Here is a 21952-nt window from a genome sequence, read left to right as displayed (position 1 = left end):
GGTAGGAGCTGGGCTCCTAAACCTTGTTGCAGGTGACCACACAAATCCCAAGTTTGAATGAAATGCCTTCATAAGTCCTGTCTGCATGGTAATGGCACACATCTTTGACCAATCCTGCCGCTGACGTGCATTGGAGACACAGACCAAAGGACAAAGTCATGTAGAGTAGCATTACAGTCAGCAATGGACATCACACTTCAGACACATTTCATGACCACACTCACGTGTCATCACGCAACAAACGCTCAGACTCCGCAACCATCTCCATGCATCCACTCCGTCTGCCTCATCCCAATGCCTTTCATCCTCACACACATCACACAGGACAGTGACATGAGACTCACATGCTGCTCTGCTGTCCCATACAACAGGGGTAGGACCCCATCCTCAAGCTTCTCCAGCTCCTCCTGGGTGAGATCTGGGGTCCTATCTCACGCAGGACGTGGCATATTGGCTTCCAGAGTCAGAATACAGTAGCACACGCATTGGAGGTTCTGCTTGCATGAGTATCAGGAGTCAAGTGAGCTATGTACAGTAAATGGCGGTTACGTCCGCCGCATACATGACCGTCACAGCCGGTGGTGATCACCATTGGCCCCAGTCTCCCATAGGCAACAGTGTTATCCAATGAGGAGTTGCACGGTGGTTTAGACCACCTACTGCCATGACATCTGACGCCGGTGGAATGAGGTCACTTCCAACTGTCCTGTGCATGCAGGACAGCGGATTGCCATTTTACATTCAATAAGTGTAAAGGAGATGAATTTTGAGTGTGCCATGGATGATATAGAGTGACTACTGCATAGACTGCCAATGTCCACACATTGCATACATCAACTTTTGTCTTCTCCTCTCTCCTATTCCCAGATACGGTGCAATGGTGATGATGAGCCTTGCTCCTGTGCATGGGCCCCTAGTCGACCCGGCTACTCTGGAAGAGAGGCATGTCATACAGACATATTGTCTGAACCTTCATACCATCATGGAGCTGTGTAGCCAGTTGGAGCCTGATCTGTTGCCTAGCATACATCATCCCTATGCCATCCCTGCCTTAGTACAGGTGTGGCCAGTGCAATACTTCCTTGTCTCAGGCTCGTTTCAGATGACAGTGGGCTTGGCAGCAGGGATGTCACAGCTGATGTTCAGCTATGTGTTGAAGAATGTACTTTGTGCTTTGCTCAAACATCTGCCCTGCTACATCAGGTTCCCTCAACATGCTGATATGCCCACTATTAAGGCTGCCCTCTGTGATTTGGCACATGTCCCTCATGTGATAGGGGCCATAGATGGCACCCACATTACATTGGTTCCACCCAGTATAAATGAACAAGTGTACAGGAACCGGAAAACGTTTATTTCATAAATGTGCAGGTGGTGTGTCTCACTGACCAATATATCTCGCAGGTTATGGCCAAGTTCCCTGGTTCTCATACATTCTGCGGAACAGCAACCTCCCACGCATGATAGCACAACTACAGAGATACCAGGTCTGGCTCATCGGTATATATCCAATAGTATGTGTGCCCCTGTAATCTCACCTCTCTTCACAATGTGCTCTGTGTCCCCACCGGTAATGAGATATGTTCTACCTTTGTGCACACAGGTGACTCTGGGTACCCTAACCTTCCCTGGCTGCTGACACCTGTGAGATATCTGACAACAGATGGTGAGAACCGTTTCAGTGAGGCCCACGGCAAGAGGGGCTTGTCATTGAGAGGACCTTTGGCCTACTGAAGGCCAGATTCCGCTGCCTACATGTCTCCGGAGGTGCCCTACTCTACAAACCACTTAAAGTCTGCCATATTGTTGATTCCTGCTGCTTGCTACACAATCTGGCCCTGACGCGTCACTTCCCATTGCTGGATGTAGAGGAGGTGGCAGCTGGACCAGTGGCTGTTGGAGGGGACATAGTGAGTGATGAGGAGGAAGATGATGATGATACAGCTGACTCTAGAGCAGAGTCAATTCAACAATACTTTCCATGAGAAACAAGTAGGTCTCAAGTGTTCTGTATGTGACTTGTACTCCTCTCTGCCTTGTGAGATAGCTCCTCCTGGTGTCGGTCATCAGTGGAGGTGTTGAGTGCAGCTCTCCCTCTGGGTGGCTTTGGTGGGGGGGGGTACATTTTCCCTATCAGAGGAGGTGTTACTGTTCATATGTGAGTGCTGTTTTCACTCTGATGTTGTTTAGCATCACCAGTGCAATTCCGTGTCAATGTGCTATGTTCCCTGTACTGCTTTGTCAACTGCAATTGTAGTGCCAACGTTAGTGGTGTGATCAGTACTGCTATTAATCCTCACAGTCCACAATGGGAGAATGTGTGACCCAACTGTTATTGACTGTGGAAAATGCCTTTAGATGAGTTTTGTCAGCTGTGAGGGGAAGTACCATTGGGTGTGGCTGTCTAGGATATGTAGGTCTGACATAGGCATATGCTTTGTGATTCCACCTGCCAAATCACACTTGGGATTGTGACATTGTACAGCATGTGTGATTAGTGGCCTACACTGACTCCTATTGTGAAAATTGTCCCTGTCTTGGTCTATTTAGAGGGCATTTGTGTGGGTCAACTCTCGCACCTGCCTTGTCTGGTGGCTCCCTTGACACATGTATCAAGAAAATGTCTGCTCTACAATCTACCTTGCTGCATATTGCTCCCCCTTCTGTCTATCTCACAGACATTTGCAGGACAATGGTTTGACTGTAGTGACATGTTATACACCAGAAGATCTTACTTGTCACAATAAAGACACCTAAGCAGTAGCTGCGCTCAAAGGTGTTTAATGTTATTCACAAGTGCAATGGGTGATGAGTGGAGTCGTGGTGGGTGTAATCATCAGAGTAGTTGTCCCAGCTGTAGGTAGCCCAGGTCCAGTATCCAAGGGACTATGGAAAAATGGAAACAAAGTGGGCAGTCAACAGGGTGTGTCAGTGGCAGACAAGGGAGAATGTTCAGAAGAGGGTCACTTCCTGGCAGTGATCTTGGTATTGGATTCAGGTCCTCCAGGATGTCTGGATGGACTCCCTGCTTGTGTATGGGTTCCTCAGCTACAGGGGCTGGGGTGCTGGTGGCCTGTCGATCCTCTGACAAGGCCTCCATTCCACTAGCTGCCGCAGAAATGGAGGGATCTGTTAGAATGTGGCTAGTGAAAGGGCCTGCTGGTGGGTGGAGTTTGCACGCAGAATGGTGGCCAGTTACTTCAGTGCCCTTGCAGTGGAGGCCATGGTGGCATTGAGGGTCTGCCACTGCTGCATGACCTCCTGGGGTTATTCCCTCTGCAGCTTCTGGTCCTCTTGGGCAATTGTGAGGATCTTGCCCATAGTGTCCTGGAACTGGTGGTATGCACCCAGGACTTGGGTGATGGCCTCCTGGGCAGTCGTTTGTTGTGGGTGCCCCATCCTTTGGCCCACAGGTGCCCTTCCACTTCCCAAGGCCCCCTGTGTTTGTGCCCCTGGCACAGTGTGCCTACTCCCAGTTGCACCAGGACTTTCATCTTGGGTGTGTGGGCTTGACTCTAGTCCCTGTACTGTGGAGCACACTGCTGATTGACCTGTCCTTGGGACACAGGTTTGGGGATGAAGGGTTGGCTGTGTTGTGGTAGCCAGATGGGTGGGAGACTGTGATGTGTCCAGGGTGGGACTTGTGGTGGTGGACTGACCAGTTGTCCCAGAGGGGCCACGCAAGTCAAGAATTTCCAGACATCCACTGGGGCCTTTAGCCTGAGGAGGGCTGTCTGTCTCTGGCATCGGCCAGGCCAGGTGGCAGCGGGACCTGTGGATGGAAAGGGAAGGTGTTACATTGTTGAGATGTAATTGTTCCTAACGTCATCTGATGCACGGAGTAGCTTGACCGCTGCAGCACTGCAGACATTGCTTGCATGTGACATATTGTGGCATTGTATCCATTTTCCATTGTGGGTTGTGGATGGCATTGCTGTCATTGCTATGTGTTGGCACGCAGTTCAAGCATCCAGTTGGTGTGGCATGTGCTACGGTTTTCGTGCAGTTGTTCCACTGTGAAATGGGATTGTGATTTTTTTGATGTGTAGGGAGTGATGTATTGTGGTAGTTGTGGTGCTGGGCATTTTGATTGGTATCTGTGCATGAGCGAGGGACTGTGTTTGGATAGTGGCAGTGAGGTGGGGTGGCATGCAGTGGAGAGGTATGTGGTGAAGAGGGGTGTAGAAGTGTGAGATGGGGTGGATTAGGGGTGGTGAATGGTGGGGAAGCATGCTGTCCAGGAGTAGTTGGTGTTTGGGTAATGTTGTTGGCTTACAAGAATTGAGTCCTCCGAGGATTCCAGTCAAGCCCTCAGGCTGCATGATGTCCAAGACCTTCTCCTCCCACGATGTGAACATGCTTGTTAATGGCAATCTGGTACCTGAATGCCATGGAATGCACCTTGCCCCGTAGGTCATTCCACTCCTTCCTGATGTCCTCCCTGGTGCGTGGATGGGTGCCAGCTGAGTTGACCCTGTCAGCGATCCTCTGTCATAACTCCATTTTCCTGCCCATCGACGTTTGCCGGACCTGAGCTGGTGCTCTACCCTGTTGATTTCATCTACCAAGACCCTCAACTCATCATCTGTGAAACGTGGGTGCTTCTGAAGGGACATGGGGGTTGTGTTGTGGGTGGGGGGGTGTTGTGTGTGTAGGGTGCGGTGTAGGGTGGTTGGTGGGGTGAGGGTGTTTTGTTGTGTGTGCTGGTGGTATCTGGTGTATGTGTGCAGTGGCGATGTGTGAATTATGTTTCTGGTGAAGTTGTGTGCTGTGTGATGGTTGGGAAGTGTGTTGGTGCATATGTCCTCTATTGGTGTGCTCCTCAATGTCTCTGTTGGTAGTTGTGGTTGCAAAGGATTGTGGGTGTGTGTGAGAGGGTGTGTTATATAGTGCACTGTGCAGGTGTGTGGTGTGTGTCAGGTGTGGGGTATTCAGACTGTCCAATGTGGTGTCAGCTTCTGGTGGAGGTGATTTTTTTTTTACCGCAGCCATTTTGCACCGCCAATGGTTTTCTGCTATGCAGTGACCGCCATGCTGATTTGTGGGTCATAATATGGAGGGTGGGGTGTAGTTGGCGTGGCGGTGCTGGCAGTGGGACCGTCTCTCTCCTGCCCTCAGTTGGCCTAGCAGTTTTGGATTTGTGGTTGTATTTGGGCAGTCTTCAGTTTGTGACTCGGAATATGGCGGTCACTGTACCGCCATTACTGGTGGTCTTTTGGCAGCCACCAGTGTGGCGGCCTTGCCAAAAGACCGCCAAACTCGTAATCAGGGCCCTAGTCTGTACAGAGGGACCATAAAACACAAAAGAAATGCAAAAATGATCGGAACAAATCAGCTGTTCAGGATCATTGGCCTGCATGCTTAGAGTAATTAGTAATGATCAGCTCAAGAACGTGGCCCGCCTGATGAGTAGGGGCTTGTATTTGTTGGATTAGATTAAAAACAGCCAAAGTTTGAAAAAGCTAGGTGGCTAAGGTGGGAGTAGGGTCATCAGCATGTACATTCAAATCACCCAAAAACAATAACATTGGTATATTGGAGCGAATATTGTGCAATAATGTCAACTAGAGCAGAAAAAACAACTGCTAGGGCAGTCGGTGGTCTTAAGATTGGCTGTGGGGAGGGAAAAAGTTCATGTGAAATATGCAGACTAATAAAGTTTCATGATAGAGAGACATAAATTCTACATGCTTTTGAATCGCTCCTGAAGTAGAGTACCAGCAGAATAATGAGTTCCGTCTCAGATTTAAATGTGGATTGTGCTCTTTTGATCTGTGCTACCAGGAGGATGAGGCAGCTGAAGAATGACCCTTTGAGCATGAGACTAAATATTAAAGGGTACTTATGGTAAAATATTCATTAACATGTTTAGTTTTACATTATTGCCACATATCTCTGCATTGCCATATTGTCCATTCTTTTCTACTGACACAGTATGGTGACTTTTTTTTAGCCAAATGTCTGCTGCTGTTTTCTGACAGATACTTCTAGCTGTAAATCCCTCACCTCAAAAATATCCATCGAGCCAGACTGGATTCAGAGAATTTCCTCAGCAATTCTCCTGTGAGCCAATGATGCAATGAGGCTGTGTAGTGACTCCATTCAACTGTTGAAGCCATGAAATGCAGTGGAATATAAATACCATATTTCGAGCTCTTTTCAGCTCTTTTCATTCCATGCCCTTCGGAGTGGATCAGGAGTGCCACACCCAAGTTTATCGGTTTTCCGACAACTCTCTTTCTCTCTCTCTCTCTCTCTCTCTCTCTCTCTCTCTCTCTCTCTCTCTCTCTCTCTCTCTCTATATATATATATATATATATATATATATATATATATATATATATATATATATGTGTATATTACCCAGTGGCGGTTGCCACTATGTAGTTATAGTTAGGACCTAGTTTCTGTATAAAAATAGTTTTTTTATTTGCCTCCATCTTTAGCGTCGCTTGTCAAATCTTCACAAAACATTCCAAAAACATTTGCCATTCGCATCAGCTGCTGCCTGAAAAGTTTTGAGGTGATCCATCCAGGGAGGCCGAGAAAAAAGAGGGGTCCCAAAACACATTTTCCCTATTAATTTTTGCATAGGGAATTTGAACAGCAATAGCGCAAAAACTACTGGATGGAATTACACCAAATTTGGCAGGAAGATAGGTCCTGATCCAGAAAGAGTGCTTTTGTGTTTTGGTGTAATTCTGTTCAGTAGTTTTTGAGGAATTAAGGGGAAATCTAGTTTGTATATCTAGGGACGTGAAGGATTTGCGACCCCTTCCGATCTTGTGCAGATATCTGAATGGTTGATAGCCCTTCAACTACAGAAGCTGTTGAAATGTTGTCAGCCATCCTGGGACTCGACTTCAGCCAAGTCCCAAAATAAAAGTAAAAAAAAAGAAAAGGGGCCACGGAACGAACACACTGACTCCTTAGGTCACCCCATCGGGCTGAAATTTATTTTTTTAAAAAATTTTACAAATGGAGACAGTGGATCCGCGAATCCGCACGTTAAATTAAAAAAACATTAAGCGTGGTCTCCCGCACTTCGTTAGTTTAATGTCCCCGTGTGAGCCATGTCAAGAGGGCTTTTTTTTTAATAAATAAAAAAAAAGCGGGGGCTGCTGGCATCCTCTCCTCAAGGCTTTTTTTTTTTTATGTGGGGCGTCCGGGAACCACCACCCGCATGCAGGGGACAGAGATTAAATGGTTCAGCAAGCAGGGAGCTGCTGCCAAAGCAGCTCTGTGCTTGCTGAAGCATAGACACTGTGGGGAAGCCTTAAGGCTTCCACCGCAGTGCCAGGTAGTCTGTGAGAGCTTTTTAATTATGTAAATAAATATAAAGTAGGGATCACGGGGAGCCTTGAGGGGCCCTCGCGGTCCCACATAGCCGGTAAACGGATTTCTAATTTTTAAAAAAATCGGTAGATAAAAAAGTAGGGACCGTGGGGGAGCCCTTCAGAGCTTCCTTGTGGTCACACATAGTCCGCAAAGTGCTTTTTAATAAAACAAATTAAAAAATAAATAAATAAGAAAGTAAGGACCCTGGTGGAGCCCTTGAGGGCTCCCCTGCAGTACCACAAAGCCCATAAATGGCTAAAAAAGAAAATGAACAAAAAAGAAAACTCCCATGGATCAGTGTGAAGGTCACATATCTTCACAATGAGCTATGGGGGTTCCAGTCCAACTGGACTCATTTCCAATTTTTTTTTAATAAAGGTTTCAGTGTAGCTGGACTCATTTCCATTTTTTTAAAATAAAATACTCTTTTTTTGTTATATCCAACAAAAATATCTCATTCTAAGTAAATGAGATATTAAAACCTAAGAAAACTCTCTCTTTCGCTTTTTCTGTCTCTTTCAATCAATTTCTCCCACTCACACCTCCACTTAGACAATTACATAATCATTCACAGACCCACTCAGACACTCACGTGCCCACTCACAGACCCACTCAGACACTCACGCACCCACTCACAGACCCACTGACACCCTCATGCACCCACTCACGGACCTGTGCACACACTGACGCACCCACTAAAACACTGATGTACCCACTCTCACAACCAGACACAAAATCTGACAGCCACTCTCACCACTAGAAACACCCTCACACATATTCTCACACCCAGAGGAGCTGGTGCTAACTCCCACTGCGCTTGGCGAAAGGGCTGTGCACAGCATGGGTTTGGGTGGTTAGGAGGTGGTCACCGCAGGGTCTCGCTGCAGGGGAGGTCTTGCGGGCAACCTCCCCTGCCCATGTGTGAAGGACGTGAATGGTTGAGTGCTTATAGGGGGTTGGCCTCAGGGTCTGGCCAGAGGCCAGAACCGGTGGCCAACTGCCGCCGTGCGTGGCGACAGTTTGATTAACGTATAGTAATTAAAATTACTATACGTAAAAAAAAAACTTGGAAATTCACTGAAAAAAACAAAGGTTACAGGACGTTATAGTTAGAAAATAGAATTTTAAAAAACTTATAAATTCACTTAAAAAACAGAGGTAATAGGAACTTTATAGTTAGGCTCACATTTTAAACATCCCAAACCATTGGAATTCACCAGTTATAGTTAGAGTTACCTCGTGTAACTATAACTTGTGTCCTAAGGTAGCTATAACTCACACCCTCTCGTGAGAGTGTGCCTGGGATTCTAATTCAGTGGAAAAAGACCGGGTTCAAGCCATGGCATGACTGCAGGAAGCAGATATCAGTCATGTACCTGTGGACCTGTACAACAAGTGCTTTTTACTGTGTGGGGTCAAGTCAAGATTCGAAGTTGTGTGTTTAATGTGGAATCATGCATGTGAAGGTGATCTAGGAACAGGAGGTGAAATTCTAAGTTGCTGAAGAAGAGATTGACGTCAAGAAATAGATCCCAGTCCTATTTCAACTCCGAGTTGCGGGTTCATTCATGATCCTGTTGTATGGAGTTCATCGTATGCAAAGTCCTGCTTAAAGTCTTTGGGTAAGTCAAAGTTGAGGATGTACCATAAGTGCAAGAAGGCTAAGCAGGACTCAAACCGATTCCATCACTTGAAATCAGGTGAGTTGTGAGGATGTCAACCAAAGGTTCATACCACAAAAGAGACTTCAGGCCCCATTCGGTCTACAGGTGGTCCTTCTACGCCCAGAATTCCCCATGCTGTCTTCAGCCCCACAGGACATTGTGGAGACCATGCTTTAGGTTTTTCAGATGCGTTTGTCTCGCTCTGGCATGCCTTTGGGCCCCAAGGAACTGCAGGAGGCTCGAGCTGGACTTCACAGAAAAGCCCTTCCTTGGTAAAAACTGACCTCATGGGCCCATGCTTAGGCCCATTCTGACACTGGCTCATCCTTCCACTTGGCTCTATGGTCCATGACAACTCCTTCTGTGTTGGAGCCGATCTTAACTCAGGATCTGATCCCGACATCAGTATCTGACTCTGAGATGTGGTTGGTTTGCTCCAGTCCTGTGTCATAGTATGTGGTCATGAAGATACAACCAGTCAGTTTGCAGCCAGAATCGAATTCTAAACTCCTTTCTTGATGCTACTACTATAAGAGGCTGGTGGCCTTATTTTAATCCAACTCTGACACAGGTCATGCTATGCAAAATGTCTCCCATGATATTGATGATGATGGCAGACAACTTGCTCCCCCTCACAATACTGATGACGGGCATACTTGGATTTGCAAAATGCAAATGAGCTAGATGCATTCCCTGAGGCTGAGCTATACTTGCCGCATGGACCACTAATGGAAGAAAGCTTCTATTTTTCAATAGTTGAGCAAAGAGCATCAGAAGTGCTTGATTTACAATTGCCTACTGCTGAAGCTAAATCTAAACCAAGTAAATGGCGGCCAAGTAAACCCAGTGAAGCCGGGACAACTCATTACTATCTTGACATAATGCCTCCACGGGAAATGTAAACACAAGGTGATCAATAATAAATAAAGATAAAGGAACTAACGATTAGAGAGGCATTCGTTTTACTACTACTACTGAACGTGTCTTTAAATATTCTTTTTATTGAGATTATTAAGTTGAAGAAAGAAATGCAGGGAATAACAACGAGGATGCGACATCTATTGAAGGCATGAATAATAGCAAACAGTACCAGACTTAGCAAATGATATATGTAGTATAATGAACAATGGACGTCTCTGTAAAGCAAGACTCAGGATGTCCCATGCAGGGGATATGGAATGCCTGCGAATGTGCCTCGCCTCCTTGTAACAGAGAGCTGTACTGTAGGAAGGTAGGCTCTTTCTAGCCTTGTTACCCCCACTTTTGGCCTGTTTGTGAGTATATGTCAGTCTGTTTTTACTGTTTCACTGGGATCCTGCTAGCCAGGGCCCAGTGCTCATAGTGAAAACCCTATGTTGTCAGTGTGTTTGATATGTGTCACTGGGATCCTGCTAGCCAGGACCCCAGTGCTCATATATTTGTGGCCTACATGTGTTCCCTGTGTGGTGCCTAACTGTATCACTGAGGCTCTGCTAACCGGAACCTCAGTATTTATGCTCTCTCTGCTTTCTAAATTTGTCACTGCAGGCTAGTGACTAAATTTACCAATTTTCATTGGCACACTGGTACACCCATATAATTCCCTTGTATATGGTACTTAGGTACCCAGGGTATTGGGGTTCCAGGAGATCCCTATGGGCTGCAGCATTTCTTTTGCCACCCATAGGGAGCTCAGGTAATTCTTACACAGGCCTGCCACTGCAGCCTGAGTGAAATATCGTCCATGTTATTTCACAGCCATTTTTCACTGCACATAAGTAACTTATAAGTCACCTATATGTCTAACCTTCACCTGGTGAAGGTTGGGTGCTAAGTTACTTAGTGTGTGGGCACCCTGGCACTAGCCAAGATGCCCCCACATCGTTCAGGGCAAATTCCCTGAACTTTGTGAGTGCGGGGACACCATTACACGCGTGCACTATACATAGGTCACCACCTATGTATAGCGTCACAATGGTAACTCCGAACATGGCCATGTAACATGTCTAAGATCATGGAATTGTCACCCCAATACCATTCTGGTGTTGGGGGGACAATTCCATGATCCCCCGGGTCTCTAGCACAGAACCCGGGTGCTGCCAAACTGCCATTCCGGGGTTTCCACTGCAGCTGCTGCTGCCGCCAACCCCTCAGACAGGATTCTGCCCTCCGGGGGTCTGGGCAGCCCCAGCCGAGGAAGGCAGAACAAAGGATTTCCTCTGAGAGAGAGGGTGTTACACCCTCTCCCTTTGGAAATAGATGTGAAGGGATGGGGAGGAGTAGCCTCCCCCAGCCTCTGGAAATGCTTTGATGGGCACAGATGGTACCCATCTCTGCATAAGCCAGTCTACACCGGTTCAGGGATCCCCCATCCCTGGACAAAGGAAAGGGGAGTGACCACTCCCCTGACCAGTACCTCCCAGGGGAGGTGCCCAGAGCTCCTCCAGTGTGTCCCAGTCCTCTGCCATCTTGGATTCAGAGGTGTTGGGGGCACACTGGACTGCTCTGAGTGGCCAGTGCCAGCAGGTGACGTCAGAGACCCCCTCTGATAGGCTCTTCACTCTCTTGGTAGCCAATCCTCCTTTCTTGGTAGCCAAACCTCCTTTTCTGGCTATTTAGGGTCTCTCCTCTGGGGTATTCTTCAGATAACGAATGCAAGAGCTCACCAGAGTTCCTCTGCACTTCCCTCTTTGACTTCTGCCACGGATCGAACGCTGACTGCTCCAGGACACCTGCAAAACCGCAACAAAGTAGCAAGATGACTACCAGCAACATTGTAGCGCCTCATCCTGCCGGCTTTCTCGACTGTTTCCTGGTGGTGCATGCTCTGGGGGTCATCTGCCTTCACCCTGCACTGGAAGCCAAGAAGAAATCTCCTGTGGGTCGACGGAATCTTCCCCCTGCTAACGCAGGCACCCAAAGACTGCATCACCGGTCCTCTGGGTCCCCTCTCATCCTGACGAGCGTGGTCCCTGGAACACAGGAACTCTATCCAAGTGACTCCCACAGTCCAGTGATCCTTCATTTCAAGTTTGGTGGAGGTAAGTCCTTGCCTCCCCACGCTAGACTGCAAACCTGTGTACTGCGTGATTTGCAGCTGCTCCGGCTTCTGTGCCCTCCTGCAAGGATTCCTTCATGCACAGAGTAGCCTGGGTCCCCAGCACTCCTTCCTGCAGTGCTCAACCCTCTGAGTTGGGACCCTCCTTTGTGACTCGGAGCCAGCTCTGGTTCACAAATCTTCTAAGTGCCTGCTCCGGTACTTCTGCGTGTGCTGCCTGCTTCTGTGGGGGCTCTCTGAGTTGCTGAGCGCCCCCTCTGTCTCCTCCTCCAAGGGACGAAATCCTGGTCCTTCCTGGTCCCCAGCAGCACCCAAAAACCTTTACTGCGACCCTTGCAGCTAGCAAGGCTTGTTTGCAGTATTTCTGCGTGGGGACACTTCTGTTACCTTCAACACGCCGTGGGACATCTTCCATCCAAAGGAGAAGTTCCTAGCTCTCTTCGTTGTTGCAGAATCCTAAGCTTCTTCCATCTGGAGGCAGCCTTCTTGCACCTTCATCTGGGGTATCCTGGGCTCCTGCCCCCCGGACACTATTGCGACTCTTGGACTTGGTCCCCTTGACTTGAAGGTCAGGACCAGGAATCCGTCTTCAGTGCTTTGCTGGTGTTTGTGGTTCTTTCAGAATCCCCCTATCATGACTAATATGTCCCATTGGGGTAGTAGGGGTACTTTACTCCTACTTTTCAGGGTCTTGGGGTGGGGTATCTTGGACACCCTGACTGTTTTGTTACAGTCCGAACGACCCTCTACAAGCTCCCGTAGGTCTGGGGTCCATTCGTGATTCGCATTCCACTTTTGCAGTACATGGTTTGTGTTGCCCCCAGACCTATGTTTGCCTATTGCATCCTATTGTAATTCTACACTGTTTGCATTACTTTTCTAACTCTTACTTACCTGTTTTGGGTTTGTGTACATATAACTTGTGTATATTACTTACCTTCTTACTGAGGGTGCTCACTGAGATACTTGTGGCATATTGTCATAAAAATAAAGTACCTTTATTTTTAGTAACTCTGAGTATTGTGTTTTCTTATGATATTGTGCTATATGATATAAGTGGTATAGTAGGAGCTTTGCATGTCTCCTAGTTCAGCCTAAGCTGCTTTGCCATAGCTACCTTCTATCAGCCTAAGCTGCTAGAAACACCTCTATTCTACTAATAATAAGGGATAACTGGACCTGGCACAAGGTGTAAGTACCTCTGGTACCCACTATAAGCCAGGCCAGCCTCCTACATGTACCCTCTGCATTTCCCCACTTTTGCACCACTCATACCATGCCTCCGCCGGTGGAGCAACGGGTGCCTTCCAATATAAGTAAGGTAAGTGTTAGTTTAGCTAAAAGTAAGGCCAGACTAGCAAATCGGGTACGACCCACATGACGTTAAGTGCATTTAAAAATGCCTAGGGTGCAGGCCTCCAAGGTGTCATGGTCAATGAGTTTGGTGATATCCTGTAGGATGATGTGCATATCCTGCTAAAAGGAATTTATAGCAGGGCACTGCCACAACATGTATCGGATATCTGGCTCATCCCATCTACAACAGGGACAGGTCCGATTCACTGTGGGGCGAGTCTCTTTTTAGTTGCGCTGTGGTGAGATAGGCACGGTGTAAAATGTGAAACTGTTTGTTTTTACATTTCTTGTTTCCCGAGATGTTGTGTAGGAATGCTAGTGCCCTAGCCCATTCCTTTAGTTAAACACCCTCTGTCCTCTCACTTAGGGCCATATGTACGAACACATTTTCCCATAGACACAGAATGGGTAAAACCCTTTGATACATCTGGCCCCTAGTACGGCGGGGACCCAGTTAAATACCGGTCTGTCTACAAAGTTCTCTGTAGAGCGATGTGATCAAATGTGGACAAGCACTAAAAGTAAGCAGGGTTTGTAGTACATTATGAGAGGGAGGTTACTCATCTTGTGTTCCTCACAACCTATAACAAGTGTTATGGAAGTGGCAACAGGTGAGGAATTGGCCAGGTGGAACCCCAAAGTTCACCTGAAGCTGGGAAAGAAAAAGGAAGGGAATGTCCATCCAAAAAAAGTTCCCCCGCTATGGTAAGTAAACAATCCTGCCAGGCATGTAATGTCCCAGGAGAATATGAACCTGGATAGCATGGGATCCCAACTAGAGAGAATCCTGAAGTGTATGGAAGATCATGCCGTGTAAGAGTACGAAACCTTCAGAGGCACTTCTATGCTAAATGTATGTGGAGTGACTGAGAAGGGCCGGTAACGGGTGTAGGAGGAGGATATTCCTGATAATGGCAGTGGTGAGTGGGGGGAGTGATGACAAGTTTAACCAAGATTTCGACCAGGTATCCACCTGGCTACCCATTTTAATTGAGCTGCCGGGAAGTACAGCTCAAATGAGGGAGCCCCAAGCCCGCTGTTGGTTGGAGGTAATTGCAGCTTGCTCAAGGCAAACTTGCAGTGCCCGCCTCCCCACAGTAATTCGATATGAAAAGAATCAATATGCTACTGAATGTCTCTCTTACCTCAGCAATAAGGGCAAAAGAAGAGTAAGGCATGAGTGGCAGGGAAATACCTTCCCTAATGCTAGATGTCAGAAATACATTCCATGAACAATGCTCAACTGACTGACCACTTCCAATTTACATATGGTCAATCCTTATTTGTGTGTTTAATAACCCCATCACACCATAACTGGGCCTGGTGGATCGAAAAGTAATGTAATTACCATGTTGGGAAACTATGTATTGCTTTCCAGAAAGCTTGCTACGTGCCTGAGGAAGGCCATTGGGCTAATTAATGTAGGAAACTGGGGAAACAGTTAAGGAACCAAAGAGACATATACAGAGCATACTATGCCACCATGTTCGACTGGACCATACTGAAAATGTACTTTTAGTAAGAGCTTTCCCTGTTATCATTTTATTATAATGAAGAATGCTTGCCTGTAACTGAGTTATAAGATCATAGAGCTTCTCTATACATGTACTCAGTTTCCACGATTAAAAGGGGCCTTGAAGACGGAATCTACATTTGCCATCAGTATATAAATCCAGAATTTGTAAAGCACAGCAAATCACCTGTGAGGGCCACAAGGCACTGAACTGTAGGCACGGGGATATTAAGTGATTTGACCAGAGCCACAGGATGTTGAGCCGAGACTCGGGCCTGGTTCCCAACTGCTTCGAGGTCAGCAGGTCAGGCACTTACGCCACATCCTCTCCCCAGGAAGTTGGGCTGTTGTTAAAAAGCTGATGGACTTCCAAGTGATTGGAGCTAAGGAAAGTGTTTAGGGGTTGAATGGAATTTGTGTGTGTGTGTTTGCGAACATGTTTGATTGTAGAATAGGAAGGAGGGGTCTTTAGACTGTAAAGTTTCCAGTAAATCAATTTAAGAAATGCCAAAACATCACTAGGGATGGGAAATGCCCATCTTTACATTTGTTTACACATCTTAAAACAGTGACTGGGCAAGGTTTTGTTTTCAGTATTGCCTGAGCTGGTGTTTTTATGATGAACTTTAAAAAGAATTGCAAAATGAATTCCTCATGCACACTTCACTGCACGACCAACAAAATTATATTTCTTTTAACAGCCATTGTGTCTGGGAGACAATTTTCTAACTTTCCATTAGATAATAGTCTTGGAGTTTGCTTTGTGCTGTTTGCCACCTTCTACTCAGCAATGTAAAATATCACTATTTTCATAACTCATTTTCAGATCGTTTTAAATTTCACTTCTATGGATCTGTTTAAGAGTCGGTTGTGCTGGTATGACTACGTTGAAGTCCGCGATGGGTACGGGAGGAAAGCATCATTATTAGGTAATCTTCCTTCAATTTGTGCGCATTTTATTTCAAAATTATTAATTTAAGAACTTTGTAGTGAATGTTGAACAACCGTTCTGGATAGCACAGCATCACAGCAGGTGATGTTGTGCTACCAAGAAGGATCATCCAACAGAAGCATGTAATTACTTTGGACAGTCAGTGTCTTCTTTCCTACACAGACTGCTATCTGCAGGGCTGTGTTCTAAGATGGATTTAATTCGGAATTCTACATTCCCTGTGACTCTAGGAAGAGGCTGTCTCGAACTGATAGATGCCCTGCGCAGGATGCCTCACATGGATTTGCCACTTGTTCTGTATAGTTCTCTTAGTGAGCCATTAGCCTGAATGAATGGATTCTAAATCCAGGAGTCCACTGTTATGACATAGCACTTGTGGGTTAACACAACTTTTTAATTATTGTTGCTGTGTCATAAAGGAATTTCAGGCTGCTATGTATGGGTTCTCTGAGAGTCTGTCGGAGCAGCACTGGAAAGAAAGGAGCACAGCTTCTGGAGGAGAGATAAGGGAAGACGTAGAGTGGTGGTGGTGGCTCACTGATCTTGTTTTGGTAATTTGGGACTGAGAGGAGAGGCCATGCTATGTATGACTCCCCCATCACTCCTCTGCCCTGTGTAGTCTGTGGAAATCAGAGAAAGATGATTTGAGGGCATACATAACATTATAGATGGGTAAAAAGTGAATGTTTACCACCTCAGGGTTCTGAGTGAGATCATAGAAAACTTGGGCTTTGCTCTTGTATATTCGATGTCACTCTGAACACCTCGCAGATAAACATCCCTGTAATTTACTGTTACCCATCTATAATCCTATATAGTACAGAATTACATAGGTCAATAAGCAACGACAGGTCAACAAAAAGCTACACCCAACGCACAAAAGGAATACATGCTTAGTTGAGCATTGCAGTCAGAGGATACTGGTGCCATGATACTATCATACATCGTGAATTAAAGTTAGGTGGTTTATTAGTGACATCAGTACCCGCATCTTTGTATTGTTTATTTTGGGTTAGTGCTTTGTTTCAAATACAAAAGTGTTTATTCAAGTCAGTAAACAAAATAATAAATCATATGCATTATTCTGTAGTAGACAACGTTTCTAAAATAATAGCTAACATTTGTCCACAGGTATAGTCTTATGGTCTCATTAAAGATTTCTTTAGTCGTTTACTTTGCAGCTTTGAAGTCCTGTTTTATTTACAACAGTGGAACGTTTTGACTGCTGTTGATTATAATGTAGAAAGAAATTTCAGTTAGCAGAATCTTCCTGTTCATACTGATGAAAGACTAAAACGCATGGGCAACAACTGGTAGCAAGAAAGGACGTCAGATCTTGGGAATAATTTGACTGGTAATTCAAAATGATTGCACTTACATCCCTGCAGTTTGCCTGATACTTGTTCTTCTCCCCTAGTACATTTTCACAGCCTACTCTAGAGATTGCACACTCTCTGAGGAAGTAAATACACCCTTCTGTCCAACTCAGCCTCTTAGACAAGTGCTCTCGAACACTGCAGTTCTCTGTGGTACCCATTAATTTAAAGTCAGCTGTTTCCAAGTCAGTTTGACCATGATTTGATGGTAAAACTGCAAACCTATTTTCCTGGCTTGAAAGCACATCTATTGTATTTTCCCCTTCACCCATGCCATCTGCTACCATCATATTTCCTCAATGAACAACCTTTTGGGTGATGGGGTTGCTTTAACTCTGGGAAGTAATTTAATCCTCAATAAATAACTTTTCCCTAGGGAAGGATGAATATATACATATTTGTTATCAACAATATTGTCTTACCCATTCCACAGTCACATGACTCTTCTGCTAGCTTTTTTTAAGCTTTGACCTTTCCTTCCCTGATCTCCTTTGGCAGTCTGCTTATTTGCAATATAAGATTACTGAATTATCATCCATGGAGGTAATAATATAGATATCAGGACTAACTCGTATTCAAGGCCCTGCCCTGGACTTAATCTTCAAAAAATATTCCATCCATGTAAGGACACTTCCCCTGTGGCGAGACCGTATTCTTTATTTCTACAAGACATCACCCATCACCCAACACCCATTTAGCTTTTGTTAAAAACTGCCACTCTTTCTCTGCCAAAGTAAACCCACTCTAGCTGGCCTCACTTCTTGCACTTTAAGAATTTATCTTTGACCAGCGTTTGCCCTCATCCATACGTTCTAATGCACATACATAAAGGCATTTGTCTATATGACTTTTGCTTGACAACCTACTAGTCTAACAACGCCATCAAAGCCATCACAACCTAGATGGCCACAAACTTAAAAGCTTAAAAGAAGGCAAGAAAGAGGTACTCCTTTTTGCTCCAAAGATGTTGAGCAAGACCTTCCTTTGTATGACTTTGTATGACTACTAGATCTAATTTTTCATATCCTTCTTTGACTGAAACCAGTTAAAATCCTGAGCATCCTTTTTTGAGTCAGAGCTGTTTTTTTTCAGGATAAGTTGATGCGCAAGTCAGTGATCGATTGTTTTAACTAAAGCTATTCCTGCATGCTTCATTTTAGATCCCTGACTGAAAGCCAAGCCTGACAGAATTGTAGCTCCTCTCTCACTTACAGGGCTGTATTACAGATGGTGCACTGGGGGTGCAACATGCATGTGAGACCCTTTTCTGTGCCCCGGGCACTGTTGTATTACAGAACTGGCCACATCTGCTTTTGCAGACCACTTCTGTATGTTGGTAGTGCTAGCAGACACATAGTGTAAGAGGGTGTTCCCATGTTTGCATAGGTTTATGCCCCATGCAAATGAGGGAAACACTTTGCTTCTGCACCTGCATCTTTGTGGACCCGGGTGCAGAGGTAAAGAACAGGTCAGAAGGAGATCTGACTATGTGTTACAAAAAGGTAGCTCACAATGACTGTTCCCTTGTAGAGAGTGGCATGGAGGCCCCTTGGTTCCCCCAAAGAAGCTGGTGCGGTCATTCATTGCACCCACCTGCAGGGGCATCTCTGTTCCCTCTTTGAAATGCAAGTGAATGCACTTTCCCTCTCTCCTCTTTCTGCTTCTTTGTCATTTTTGTATAAATGTGTGTGTCTGTTACTATCTGCCATCAGTGATTCCAGTGATTTCAGTAAAATAATGCATGCTTCAGAGTACTGAATTAAAATGACTTAAGTTAAACATCTGAAAACGTCTTTTAATTGTAAAGATATATTTTACAACGTATATCCTCTCTTCTAGGCAGATTTTGTGGGGATAAAGTTCCTGAGCCAATCCTTTCTACTGACAGCAGATTGTGGATTGAATTCCGAAGCAGCAGTAATGTCCTGGGCAAAGGATTTTTTGCAGTTTATGAAGGTACCTATCCAAAACTCTTCTTAAGACTGGAAAACTGTTATTTACATTATTATATTTGGCACTACCAAAAGGCACAACTAACAAAGAAAACATATCAAGGCAACACAGATGTCTTAATACTAAAAAAATAAGTGTTAATATGGTTAATGGCAACTGCAACATTTCTAAAAGATGATCCTTCACCCTTTTCTCTCACGCTGGGTATTCACCTTCACGTCGGTATAGGGACTTAACCCACCAAGCTCCGTACATCAATGAAATGACCTATAAACAGACCATAGACAAATGGAAAGATGCTTGAACATGTCCAGAAAGCTCTGACCCTTAAGAAAAACTTTTGGTTGTCAAGCTAGAGAGTCCAGGCTATTCAGATGCACCAGCTGTTCATATTCCCCATATCAAGGGCTCCTGGACATGTGGTTCCTGCTGCACTCCCACTCCATTTCACCATTTTGTGCTCTAGTGGTGCTCAAATAAATGTTTTAACTTTTTGTATGCAAAGGTCTGATTGAATGCCCAATTAAGTCAAATGAGAGATGATCTGTTTGCATCACTGTTGGACCTGGCCTTTTTACAAGGGCATCCCCAAACCTTTTGCCTCCTTCCTCCTATTTTTCCTGACCTGTTTTTGTTGGCTTTTGAACTCTGAGCACTTTACCACTGCTAAAGTGCATATGCTCTCCACGTAAATTGTACTCTTAATTGGTTTATCCATGATTGGCATATTTGATTTACTATTAAGTCCCTAGTCACGTGCACTAGAGGTGCCCAGGGCCTGTAAATCGAATGCTACTAGTGGGCCTGCAGCACTGGTTGTGCCACTCACATGAGTAGCCCTGTAAACATGTCTCCGACCTGCCACTGCAGTGTCTGTGTGCACAGTTTTAAACTGTAAATTTGACTTGGCAAGTGTACCCACTTGACATGCCTAACCCTTCCCTTTTCCTACATGTAAGACGCCCCTAAGGTAGCCCCATGCGCAGGGTCAGTGTATGGTTAAGGTAGGACATATACTAATGTGTTTTATATGCCCTGACAGTGAAGTACTGCCAAATTCGGTTTTCAGTGTTGCAAGGCCTATCTCTTTCATAGGTTAACCTGGGGGCTGCCTTTAAACATGATTAAAGTGTAGCTTCCCTTTGGGAGCAGATAGACATGGAGTTTGGAACCTCTGAACTCACAATTTAAAAATACATCTTTTAGTAAAGTTGGTTTTAAGATTGTGTGTTTGAAAATGCCACTTTTAGAAAGTGGGAATTTTCTTGCTTGAACCATTTTTGTGACTCTGCCTGTTTGTGGATTCCCTGTCTGGGTTAGTTTGACAGTTGGGCTGTTTGCACCTTTCTCCAGACAGTGACACAAGGGAGGCTGGGGTGTAGCCTGCATATTCTGATGAGCCATCTGTACTAGGAGGGAGGGGAGGAGTGGTCCCTCACACCTGAAAGGGCTTTGCCTGCCGTCACACAATGCAGACTCCAACTGCCTGGTGTGTGTCTGAGGTTTTGCCTGGGCAAGACAGGATTTCACAAACAAGTGAGACTTTTCTTTGAAGTAAGCCTACTTCAAAGGCCAAAATGGGTATAAGAAGAGAACCCACAACCACAGACTTTAGACACTTCTTGGGTTAGACACTCTACCTCACAGACACTTCTGGACAAGAAACCTGCTGGTGAAGAATCCCTGAACCAGACCTGCCAAGAGGAACTGCCTGGCTGCCCAAAGGACTCACTGGGACTGCTATTTTGACAAAGACTGCTGCCTTGCTGTTGCCCTGCTGCCTTGATGTTCCCTGGCTGTGCTGAGAAGTGCTCTCCAAGGGCTTGGATAGAGCTTGCCTCTTGTTCCCTGAAGTCTCAGGACCAAAAAGACTTCACTCCTGCAACTGGACTCCTTGTGCGGCGAAAATGCGATGCACAGCCTGCTAAAATGACGAACAGCCTGCCCTAGTGAGAAATTTACTGCACACCGAACCGGGACTATGCAGCACGACTTCGCAAGGAGAAGATCAATGCAGCGCCTGCTTTGCGACCGTAACTTTGACGCACGGCCCACCGGATTGACGCACAGCCGACCCAGGACGACGCAGCCCGACTTCCAGAGAGGAATTGGTGCAGCACCTGCCGTGCTGGAGAAATTTCCACGCAACACCCACTGGATCGATGCAGCGCCAGTGACTTTGCTCCGCAAGCCCAGGATTCCATGGACAGTCCCCGGGGCGCCAGAAAACCCCGCAACCCAAAGAGGAAACAAGTCTGCGTGCCGGAAATCGCCGCAAAGCCTTCCCCTGCGTCGAAAATAATGACGCAAGCCGGTGTACGAAGGAGCGAAACCGAAGCACACCTCCCCACTTTCCACGCATCGCCTCCTCTGCGGTCCCTTGCAGAGATTTTAAATGCGAACCAGGTAATTTGTGCTTGTAAGAGACCTTTATTGTTTTTAAGAGACATTTACTTGTTTTGCAAAGACTTAAGACACTTTATATCACTTTTGCAGTGATAGCTCAACATCTACTTATTGCATTTTAATCGTTTTGACCTGCATCTTATCAGATAAATATTATATATTGTTCTAAACACTGTGTGGTGTATTTTTGTGGTGCTTATGGTGTTATTGTATGATTTATTGCACAACCACTTTACACATTGCCTTCTAAGTTAAGCCTGACTGCTCAGTGCCAAGCTACCAGAGGGTGGGCACAGGATAATGTGGATTGTGTGTGACTTACCCTGACTAGAGTGAGGGTCCTTGCTTGGAGAGGGG

The 21952-nt window shown here is 45.8% G+C and overlaps 1 protein-coding gene across 1 annotated transcript in view; it reads left to right on the top strand.

The window, feature by feature from the left end:
• TLL2 (tolloid like 2) overlaps positions 1-21952 on the top strand; it is a 1863287-nt gene that overhangs the window by 1339281 nt on the left and 502054 nt on the right. Inside the window, exons 10-11 of the mRNA XM_069240439.1 lie at positions 15735-15837; positions 19076-19192. Coding sequence (XP_069096540.1) covers positions 15735-15837; positions 19076-19192 — 220 coding nt within the window. The remainder of the gene's footprint in view (positions 1-15734; positions 15838-19075; positions 19193-21952) is intronic.

Source organism: Pleurodeles waltl, chromosome 6, assembly GCF_031143425.1.
Source record: "Pleurodeles waltl isolate 20211129_DDA chromosome 6, aPleWal1.hap1.20221129, whole genome shotgun sequence".
Lineage (NCBI taxonomy): Eukaryota > Metazoa > Chordata > Amphibia > Caudata > Salamandridae > Pleurodeles > Pleurodeles waltl.
Note: the sequence above shows the minus strand (reverse complement) of the source record. Positions and strands in the feature narration are given on the sequence as shown.